Source organism: Python bivittatus, unplaced genomic scaffold (genome assembly GCF_059951505.1).
Source record: "Python bivittatus isolate LINGU-HERP-01145 unplaced genomic scaffold, Pbiv_v1 ctg000310_np1212, whole genome shotgun sequence".
NCBI classification, from domain to species: Eukaryota; Metazoa; Chordata; class Lepidosauria; order Squamata; family Pythonidae; genus Python; species Python bivittatus.
This window is the reverse complement of record NW_028277054.1, coordinates 3,599,259-3,610,535: the sequence shown is the minus strand read 5'-3', so window position 1 is coordinate 3,610,535 and position 11,277 is coordinate 3,599,259. Positions and strand designations below refer to the sequence as shown.

General features: G+C 45.7%; 1 protein-coding gene across 1 annotated transcript in view; it reads right to left on the bottom strand.

Annotated features, from left to right (window-relative positions):
- Nucleotides 1-1,523: 1,523 nt before the first annotated feature.
- PPP1R37 (protein phosphatase 1 regulatory subunit 37) overlaps nucleotides 1,524-11,277 on the bottom strand; it is a 34,469-nt gene continuing 24,715 nt past the window's right edge. The window contains exons 9-13 of the mRNA XM_007421505.4: nucleotides 10,393-10,534; nucleotides 10,121-10,287; nucleotides 8,487-9,453; nucleotides 7,919-8,009; nucleotides 1,524-4,391 (exon numbers count right to left, since the gene is read on the bottom strand). Coding sequence (XP_007421567.1) covers nucleotides 7,927-8,009; nucleotides 8,487-9,453; nucleotides 10,121-10,287; nucleotides 10,393-10,534 — 1,359 coding nt within the window. The 3' untranslated portion in view covers nucleotides 1,524-4,391; nucleotides 7,919-7,926. The remainder of the gene's footprint in view (nucleotides 4,392-7,918; nucleotides 8,010-8,486; nucleotides 9,454-10,120; nucleotides 10,288-10,392; nucleotides 10,535-11,277) is intronic.

The following is an 11,277-nucleotide window of genomic DNA, read 5'->3' as shown; positions in this document are numbered from 1 at the left end:
CTGGCTAACTCTCAAGCAGGATGTTGAGCAACTCAGCCATTCTCAATCAAGCTGCTTCCAGCCCACAGCAAATGTCCGAAGTCTTATCCCTTACACCACAGAAAGAGGGGTCTGCTGATTTCTTTACACCCATTAGGTGTAAAATCACCTTATTTTTCCTCATAGAAACTGCTTTCCTTTCTTCCAACAAAGAAACTTGCATTTCTTTGACTGACGCATCTTTCTGTGTCCACAAACTTGGTTTTCATTCAATCCTATGTGATGAAACCACTGGCCAAGGAGAAATCTGCACCTCTCTTTGCATTCTAAATTTGGTCCTCAAAATTGTGAGGGTGCAGAGGAGATGTTGCCAGGCAAGTTCCAATTTTAAAATGCAACCATTTGCCAATAATCAGTTTGGAAATGCAGAGCCTTTCTCAGGAAAGTTTATTTCAACCAGGCATGATAGCAATAAATCCATTAAGTGCATGAACACAAAATTACCTATAGTTGCTTTTAAAAAAAAATTTAATTGTAAAAAGTAAGGTACAAGACCAAGGCGGGTTTTCTTCTGAATCCTCAGAAAGAAAAGAATTAACTTATTTTATCCATTCGCCACCTCTTCTCAAATGCTGAAATGCCAAGAAATATTCTGGTCAGTTTGGGAACGTGGGTGAAGACAGCAGCTTCCTTCCGTCTCTGCAAAGCAATCCCACCCCCACAAGAGCAGCAAACCAAGATAAAAAATTGTACCCTATCTTTCCACCACGTAGGAGCTCAAGACTGCATAGAGAAATGCTGGATCGGAGTTATTTCAGATTCAGCAAGGCAAGGACAAGCTTCAACTGAAAAGACACCCTTCCCATTGTACCTCAGCTGTCTGCTTAGTTTCCTGTTGCCCTAAAGCCCTTTGGGGGAAACACTCACCCTCTTCTTCATCCAAATCTTGGAGATCAGAGCAAACTGAATTGCCAATGCTTTTTCTGCAGCTGAATTTGAGGTAACCCCTTTGAAAGGAGAGTCCCCTTCTTTCCCTTCAAACGACACAGCATTTCTGAGTCACCCCTGCACCTGCTCATTTTTTAGTTACAGTGCTATCCCCACCCCCTTCGCACCCCTATTTGCATGACTAGCAACCAACGGAAAAGGGGGAACCCCAAAAAACTCAGCCACACTTAAGGAGATTGGAGGCAAAAGATGCAGGTAGGGTGATATAAGAGAAATCCAGCCAGGTCACCTTCCCTTCCTTTGCTCCTCTGATTCCTTTCCTGTCACTCCAAGATTCACGCTGGAAGATCTGGGGGGCAAGGACTTGCATTTTTGCTTACGGATCTCCATAAGGCAGCCAAGAATCCCACCCCACAATATAAACAAGCCCAAGGCCCAGGCTAACCAGTCCTAGCCCTTTAAAAACAAAACAAAACATAAAGCCAGGCTATTGGGTCTATTTGGCCAAGCGACAAAGAAGAGTACAACTGGCGGCTGTGCCATCGGAACAACTCATCCCCGCGCCCGATCAAAACAGACTGAAACGAGCCACGTGATGAATGCAGCTTTTCATTTAATAGAAGACAGCTTCCATAAAAATAAAACGACACACACGCACGCACCCAGAAGGGAATGACAAACTTTAGCAGAAAGAAAAAGGAACACAAAAATCAAACTGGTGCCGTTGGGGAAGGGGGGGAAGGGGTAAATGGAGGGTTAATGCAGCGAAAGCTTCATTGACAGGAATTTTTTTGGGGGGGCTGCATTAATACTCCATTTACAGATAAGCGTGCGTGTGATTGTGCATGTGCGTGTGCGCTTGAGTGTACGAGAGTGTCATGGTCAAGAGGGTGAAGGGCACACAAAACCTTTTGTGTCTGCCTCTCCAGCCTGAAATTCTACGCAGCAAAAAGTGCCATTTTCATGCTCCCTGATAAGATTCCATTGCACTTAAGAAAAACAAACAAAACAAACAAAATTTAAAAATGAAGTAAAAAGCTTTTAAAGTTCTGCACCAGCTCCGTAGCCGGCCCTCCCCTCTTTTGCAGGAAGGCATGTCCTCCAGTCAATCTTGTACAAAAAAAAAGGTATTTTGGGGGGAGTGGGGGGATTAAGAGGGAAAAACATTCCTTTCATTTCTGCTTCATTAGAGTACCATAAAAACTCTTGCAGATTTTGCGTGATGGCTGATAAGGGCAGAGTAGTCCCATTATCTGGCGGGGGGAGAACTTTCCTTCCTATCCATTTCTTTCACATGAGCTGTTCCGATGGAGGTGCAGTCGGTTTGGGGAAGTTTTTCACATATGGGAAAAGATTTTGGAGGACGCTGAACACGGCCTCCAAAGAATGCCTCTGCTTCCCATCGCTTGATTTCCAACCACATGGACTTTGGCCTGTTGCAACCCCTTCTGCCAACACAGATCTCACCACATCAGGGTGCCTGCTCACCATCTGCGAGCACCAATCAGTCTTTGTGGCTCGATGCGTGGGCGGAGCTCAGTTTGGGGGATTACCTGTGAGACCACATCCACCTGAACGTCTGCAGCTTCTCATCACCATTGGATTTCTCTTCTCTTACTAGGTTCCAACAAGGGGATTATGGAAGAGAGAGAGAGAACATGCGAGTGTGCACAAGCCTTGGTATTCTGGCTCCTCTCGAGGACACCATATTGGGGGGAGGGATTCTTCAAAAAGCCCTTCCCTGAGAAATAGTCAACCCTCCCCCACAACGCTTTCTACAGCAATCTGTTCCTTCTCCTCCTTTTGCGCCGAAATCTTGTAGCACCCCAGACAAGGGCTCCCTGCAGATTTCCTCTTCCCTGCACATGGGAAGAGATTCCCACCTCACCTGGTTCACCAAGTCTTTAGCATCCCCCTTTTCTGGCCGAACGCTGAGAAAAGCACGGTTCGGCTGGGAGGGATTCACTGTTGCTGTGGGAGAAGAGCAATTCTGGGACTCCATAAGGCCCAGATCAGGAGCAGCTAACTTTCTACCACGGCTGTTACCTCCTCATCCACATGTATGAAGCAATGTGGAAAGGCCTGCAACGTGAAGAGATGCAATAAGTTGGGGAAAAAATGGGGAAGGGGGTGTTAAATTACCCTGAACCCAGCAGCATCCGTAAAAAGATTCTCGTGTCAGTTTCCTCACATGGGGTAAGCACCCCCTGCCCTTTTGCAATACACGCCTCCTTCCAAGTTTTACAGTCCACCGAAGAGTTTCCTACGCCATTGTCCCCAAGTTCAGCCCCGTACGGCTTGCAAAGGAACACCCTGGAGATGGAACAACCTGATCCTTTTCCCAATAAACAGAAGAAGCCAAAGTAGGTGGAACAGTGGCAGCATTCACATTCGTGGGCAATGGAGGGAGAGGAATCCCTCCCCCCCGCTTGATGCACAACATGTCCTCAGCTGGTGGCAAATGCTCCACGGGGCCCCAGAGGAGAGCTTCCATAAGGGATTTCTTCTTCTTTTAACGAGCGGAAAGAGCAGGGAGGCAGCCGAGTCACTCAGAAAGGGATGCAGATTAACGGGAAGAGCATTCCCATTCCACTATAAATAGACACCAAACAAAAAATAGAACGAACATGGAGACACAACAAAGGAAGGAAAAAAGATATGAATGCGTGTGTGTATATATATAGATATATGAATTTATATATTCATATATATATATACATATACATATATATATATATATGAATAAAAACAAAAATAAATAGTAGTCTGTGCTGTGAATTAACAGCCTGAATAGTCTTGCTTTAGGCGAGAAAAGTTTTTTCCAGCATGGGGCTGTGACATGACAAGTTTGCCACCTTGACTCAATATTGTCACATCTCCCTCCTCAGCCTTCTTTGAAAACGTCGCTGGCCGAGACGGGTCACATCTGCACTGCGCAAAAAGCCAAAATGCAGGACCTTATTGGTCTTCAGGGTTTTGCTTTTTTTTTTTTTAAACTCTCCCCTTTGGACAGACGATCGCAGCCTGTTAACATCCAGAGCCTACAAGTTAAATCTCCTTGCAGAGTTGACTTGCCAGGGTCATTCCAGAAAGGAAAAGGGGGAAACATTGCAAGTGCCCTTGGCTAGTGTTCCAGAGGGAGAAATTGAAGCAGTCCAGCATCAAGAGTTCATCCTATGACTCAAGTACGGAAGCTCTTCTCCAGGTTGAGGTCTCCCTTTGCTAGTTTCCTGGATCGCTCCTGCTAGACTGCGCATCTCTTCTCAGAGGAAGACATCGAGAATGCCAAAAAAAAGGGGGGGGCTGCATTTGGAAACAAAGCTCTTTGGGAAGGGACAAGGCATCCAATTGCCCCGGTATCTCAGTGTCCACTTTGTTTCTTTGGGATCACACGGTGGAGGCAGGAAGTAAAGCTAGACAAGTGCTTCCCAAATGCAATCCGTCTGATCAGCAACAGCCCAGAACTGAAGGAGAAGGGGAGGAGGAAGAAAAAAGTTCAGAGGGTCAGAATTAGAAATCCACATGTCCAGAAACTACTGGATAAATCATCCTCGTTTTACTGAGGGCTAAGTAGTTGGGACTTACCAAAATGACAATATATCTGTTTTAATATATATATCAGAGCAAGCTGTTCATTTCTAGCTGATTTCAGTCTTTACCCTGCTACTAATAAGCAAGCCTCATTTTAAACATCTCAGGCACATCTCATCCCTGTTTTCACACACCCACATCAAACTGCTTCCATTTTCTCCCCTTGTTAGGACAAAGAGTACAAGTACCTTTTCACCTAAATATCACTAAAAAAAAGGTTTCAAAATATGAGAACTAGAAGCTTGACTTATCCATAAGAGTTATCCGTAATTGAGCATTTTAAAAGAGAACATTCTGGAGAGTGAAAAGTTTCATTTCCTGTGGTCACCATATGTCTTGAACAAATTTATTAATTTGTACCCCTCCCCCATCTGGCATATATTTCGGAGCTAAAGGAACAAGGCCAACAAAGATACTGTTAGCTAGGGCTGAAGCAGAATTGCTTTTGGAAGCACTCTTCCCCTAAGTCCAAATTAAACAAAAAACAAAAAAAACACCCACAGTGAGAACAAGTTAAAGGTATCACTTTCTATCCAGACATTATGCGTCTGCTACGATCCTTATGTGGGAAATTGTTTTAAATAGGAAGCATATGATGAAAGTAGTGCTGATAAATAGAGTGCTGTTGCTTATGTTATAACATTGGCTACAGCTGGGCCAGCATTCTTCCGCTAATAAAGCCATCCATTCTCAAAGCGGGGAGAAAAGGGATTTCCACTGTAACTTCCCTTCTTAAAAGCCTGCTCTAAAAAACAACCACCCTGGAGCAGATGTGGAGGGGGCCCAGAGGCTGAAAGGAGGAACAGGTGAAATGACTGAGTATCAACCCCATCACCATTTCACTGCACAGAGGACTAACTGTATATTCCTCATGGTTTTAAAGCTGCTCCATTTACTATATTTGCCTATACATGAAGGTGTTTTCTTGTATTCCAATTGTTTCAATGCTGTGTAGAATTTTTTTTTTTTTTGGTGTGTCAGCAGTGCTGGCATTGATATATCTACCTGTTCAGGAGTGAGTGAGTGTGTATGTGTGTGTATGCGCGCGAAGCAGCATCCAAGGGCTGTTGGTGTCACTGCTGTGTTGTCCTCCCTACCCCCACCCTACAAGCTGCTACATCTCACTTTAACACCCAGCTTAAGCAAGCCAAGGCTCAACAGTTCTGGAACATGGTCCTGGATGATGCAATTCTGCGTAAAATATGCAGGTACTCTTATATATTTAGAATTCTTAATGAGAGCTTGTTTTTATTTGCTAGATTCATATCCTGCTCCAAGAAGCACACATAGCATTCTGTCTTCCAGTTTCTACCCACAACTACCACACTGGGAGGTAGTTTGGGGTCAGAGAGAGGGATTAGCCCAAAGTGACCCAGTGAGTTTCTATGGCTAAGGGTGGACTAGAAACAAAGTCTCCCTGATCCAACATCTTAACCATGACACCACATTAGTCACTAACCACTCACCACGGGAAGATTTTGTCCTATACCTTTTATATTCCTTGCAATTATGCTGCTGCAGCATATTCTCATTCCTTCCCACTTCTTAAAGACAAGATCCAATTTGCCATCTCCCCAAAATATTTTCAATTATTTCAATTATTTATTTATGTATTGGAATTCTGCTTGGAATTCCCCTCATTATACAGAAGCTTCCTCCAACGCCTTTTCATAACTTAATTTGTGCTAAGACTGAAGCACATCTTCAGTTCTAGCAGAAACACTAGGATACAAGGAAGGTCCCTCTGTACTTGTTCTGAATGCCTCCCTCTTCCCACTGGATAGCTGAAGAAGATGCCATCCTCCCCTTCCTATGAAATGTATATTGTTTCACTGCTTTCACGCTGGAAACCAGGCCTCCAAAAGAAGGGGGGGGAATTAGTGGAATGGGGTAAGGTAGGTACCAGCAATATGATGCCTACAATTCAGGATTTACTTCTGAGCAAACAGAAAAAGGATCTGATTGAAAACTTCTCTTCAAAGCAGTGAAGACTGAGGTCCTAGCATGCTTTCTTCAAAACACGCTCTGCTGAGCACCGCAGGATTTGCCTCTAAACAGGCACGTACAGGATTGTAAAAAGAAGCAGCGTTATTTCCTGTTCTGCTCACCCACTCTAATTAACACCTGATTTATTAAAATTCATAACTTTATGGATGGATAACTGTGCCTGAGTAAAAGAGCCCAGAAATGTCTTCCTTTGAAACTGCGTGAACCCAGCAGCTTTTCAGAAAGAATTGGAGGAGGCCGAAGAGAAGAAAGAGAGGGAAAAAACCAAACTCTTTCCTTGGATTGCAAGAAAAATCAAGTCTGGTTATCCAAAGAGTTTAACTGTCATCTGGATGGAATAAAGAAAAAAGCCCAAAGTGGAGGAGGAAAGAGAGGGAGACAAGCATACCCTGAGAGGCGTAAGTAAAAATCCCCCCAAAAGGACCGCTTTCAGAGAAGAAAGCTTTGGGGGGGTTGGAGAGAGGGTTTTCGTACCACTCACCTACTTTCCAAGAGTGAGAGAAGTGTGTTGTTTTTCCCTCTAAAGCTTTCTAAAAAGCCCTCCATCAGTTGGAAGAAGCAAGAGGATCTCCTCACACAACTACCTAACATTTCTGGGAATGGTTCTTTGGGTTCCCAGGGCTGGTAAGGTCAGTCATTCAGCTGGATTTTGAGACACTGCTGAATTTTTTAAAAAAATCAGCTGCAAATTTAGAGTAAAAAAAAAAAAAGATGTTGGAGAAAAATTCAATCATTGGTAGCCTTAGATAAAGAATGCCTTGGAAGTCCCCAAACCAGTTACTGGCTTCTAACTAGAATCGCACTGCATACAGGTAGTCCTCACTTAACAACTGCCCTGTTTAGCAACCATTTGAAGTTACGACGGTGGTGAAAAAGTAATTTTACAACTGGTCCTCACACTTAGGACTGTCGCAGTGTCCCTGCAGTCATGCAATAAAAAATTTGGGCACTTTGCCACTGGCAGGCGTTTACAACCGTCACAGTGTCCAGCAGGCTCGTGATTGCCATTTGCATGCTTCACAGCCAGCTTCTGACAAGCAGAGTCAATGGAGAAGCCGGCAGTAAAATTGCAAGTTGATTCCCTTAACAACTGCAGTAGAAGTGAGGTCGTAAGTCTGGCACAGTCATGTTTCGCTTAATGACCATGCTGCTTAGCAACAGAGTTGCTGGTCCCAATTGTGGTCATTAAGTGAGGACTCCTATACATGTATTTACAGTAGGCGCTAACTAAATTCAGGGGGGCTGACTTGGGCACACATACATTCAGAATCAGGTCTGAGTATTATTCTGTGGCCAAACAGCCCTGCTTTTAAAGCACACGTTACCCTTTCTGGGACCCTGGCTTTAGATGTACGGACTCTCCTTTCCACACGTTCAGAGGGCAGTCTCTTACCTAAAGTGTCACATTGGTTCCTGTCCCATCTCTAGGCTTGCTTCCAAGAGTAACTCCTCCAGCTCCTTCTCATTTTTGGAACAGTTCAGCTCTGAAAAACAGAACAGAGAATCGGAGCGTCATGCAGCCACTCAATCACCCATCGTGCTGACGTGAAGTCAGGGCTGCACCAGCAGCAATTCCGGCAACCCTCCAAAGCCAAGGAGCCTGCCCAAGAGTGGCCATCAAAATCATCACCTCTGACACAATGGAAGGGGAAAATTATCCTATCCATGGCAAACAATCATGTTCACCGAGGTTAAATTGTGGAACTTTAATTCTATTTAATGTTGTAACCTAGCCTCAACTGCTTCTTTGGCCCTTCCTCCTCCTGGTTTTTTGGGAGCATATCTCCAGCACCTGACCCGAAGATCAAGTCTTGCCTTCGGCCCAAAGGAGGTTGAGGGCTCCTCCCACCCTGCACAGCCTCACTCTTCAGGATAATAAATAAAATTCAGCGGGACTGTGGGAACTCTTTGGTCCTGCCATCTCACCTCTGCTGTAATGCAAAGCCCTCATGCTTTCTTACCATGCTCCACAGCACAGCTGGCAATTTTCCCGTCATATCCTAAAGGTGTGTCCGGTAGCACATGAAGAAACTCCGTCTTTATCCCATTAGGAAGCAGAGCAAGGTGGACAGTGCCCTCACATGACCCAGAGTTCATTTTTTCTGTGCCCAAATGGGAACTGGGTGTGAGGTGAGAACTTTCCAAGCTGGCTGTTGGTTCAGTCACAGTCTCCCTGGTCTCTTGTTTTGAGCATTCAGTCTTTATGGGCTGATCTGAGGGCAAAGAGTCCACCTGCTTTGATGGAGGCACAGACAGAGCTGCGGGGCCAATGTTCTGCTGGGCTCTCTCCTCCTCCTTCTCCGGCAAGCTCTCTACTCGCGTCACTACAAAGATTTTATGGCCTCGCCCAGGACTAGAAACAGATATCCGTTTCTCATTTCCAGGAGAACTGATCTGTACTGGCGAACTGCTTGTGGCTCCTATTCGAGATTCACATTTTATTTCTTCTGTAGTGTTCAAGGGGGAAGCCTTGTCTTCAGCTCCAAGGATGTTCCTGCTCTTATCGACGGAACACACCCTGGGAGCTCCTTCAGTGTGGTTGGGCTTGCTGGGCTGTTCTGATGGAGAGAGATTCTTCATTTGCAATGTCTCCTCCTCTTCCACCTCCTCTTCAGTGTCTGAATCGGAATCGGACAGATTGTTGTTGCCACCTGCCACATTCTTCTCTGCTGCTCCATTCTCATGGGAAATCAGGGCTTCCCCTACTTCCTCTGCTTCCTCCAGACTGGATACCACATCACCATTCTGCCCGTCATCCTCCACCCGCTCCTCCTCCAGGGGTTCTGTGACCATGATTTCAGGCATGGAGGCCGACTGCTGGAGCTTCTGCTCCTTCTCTTCCTTCTCTTTGGCCAGAACAAAGTTGCGCTTGCAGCCATTCTGGATCTCTGTCAGGAGAGCTTTCTGCGTCTCAAGAAAACTCTTCACCTGCAAGAGGAGCAAGGTAGAACAAGGTGAATCAGCAGAGTTACAACAGATGTTCGTTTGAGGAGCTTCAAGCCATGTTATTTTTTCTCCCCAGGGGAGTCTTCTTTTCCTCAGAACCTGCATTTCAATCAAACCTGCCTGAGTCCAGATGGGAGTTGAAGTCCACTCATCTTAAAGTTGTTAAGGTTGAGAAACACTGCTCTAGGGCAAATTTGAAATGAGTCAGGAAATCAACGGAAGGTGGTATTGGCCATAGAAGGATCTAGTCCAGCCTTTTTCAGAGAACGGACCTCTGGATATTTTGGACTCAAACCCCCATCAACTTGTAGGTCAATGCACAGCATTAGAGGAAGCTGAATGATTGGTTCACTGGCTTCTGGTTGCTTCAGCTTTCATCTAAGGAAAGTTCTCATTTACAGCCAAGGCCCATTTCAGAGGCTCATACTGTAGCTTTTAAAAATTTTGAGAAGGTGGACAATTCCCCCAGCTCCCAGAAAAGAAGTAGAGGGTTCATGAGCAGAAGCTCACTCCAACCCTCCCCAACCTTGACACTGATCAGATGTGTGGATTTCAAGTCTCAGCAATGGCTGCGTTGGCTGAGGAATTTGGGGAACTGGTCCACTGGAGAGAGCCCAGATGGGGAACTGGCTTCCTATCACAGACTTACCGATTCCTTTTTGGGCTCCCGGTCAAGGTCCAGCCTGAGCAAAGAATGATTGACCTTCAGAGCCAAGGACAAGGCCATCAGTCCCCCCGTCTTGATCTCATTTTCTCGCAGGTCCAGCCGAAGCAGACGAGGACTCTCTGCAATGAATTCTGCCACAGCCACAGCACCTGGGCACCAAAACCCCTGGTGAGATCATGCAGACAATGACCCCTACTTTGAATGGCTTCTGCCGCCATCAAGAGGAGGCAGGAAAGGCTGCCAAGTCGGTTTACCTTCACAAGTCAGTTTGGTCGAAGCCAAGCCCAACCGTAGCACTGAGCGGTTACTGATGAGCCCGTTCTTCAGGTTGCGGACACCTTCGTTGCCAATTGGGTTGTGTCCCAAATTCAGGGTCTCAAGACTCTGGGTGTGTGGCTGAAGATGCAAATGGAGCAGATTGTGGGCTACCATGTTTCAAGTTCAGATGATATGTACATTTCCAAAAAGGCAAAATCCCTGGCTCTCAAAACTCTAGCCAAACTATACCCATAAACAGAAAGCAACAGCTAAGAGTCTTGGGGCAGTTAAGGAAGAAGGGTACAGGTTACAGTCTACTCTGACGCCTTGGAGGCTGAAAGACTTGATCCATTGAGTTGCCAGCCATGGATCAAGCAAGCAAGCAATCAATCAATCACCTGAGGCTGACCACGCAGTGAATCAGCAGAAACAGGCAAGGGTGGAATCAGATCCTGGCAGGGCACCTCTTGCCTCTTTAAAATCAAATCTGAAGCACTGCGGAGCCTTGCTTCTAAAACTACACCCTGCAATCTCCACGTAAAAGGATCTGTTATGCAGTAATGGAAAAAATGTCTCCTGAAGACAGCTTCCCAGCCACTGGCTTAAGAGGACAATGCTGGGCTAGTGTCAGGCCCAGCCCAAGAGCAACGATGAAACCGTCCAGTCGTGTATAGTTCCTTTATTTGCTTACTCCTTATAGACAGAATCTTGCCAAACTCAATCTATACTACAGCAACTAGTGGATATACCCTGGGAGATTCTAGGGAGTGGCTACCCTGAACCTCTTTCACTTCCCACACTCCCCCTGCAGACTGTGTTGTCTTTTGCCTCCTTTCCCCTGCTGGAATGCTGCCCCTCCTTCCTGATAGCCTCGATCTCCC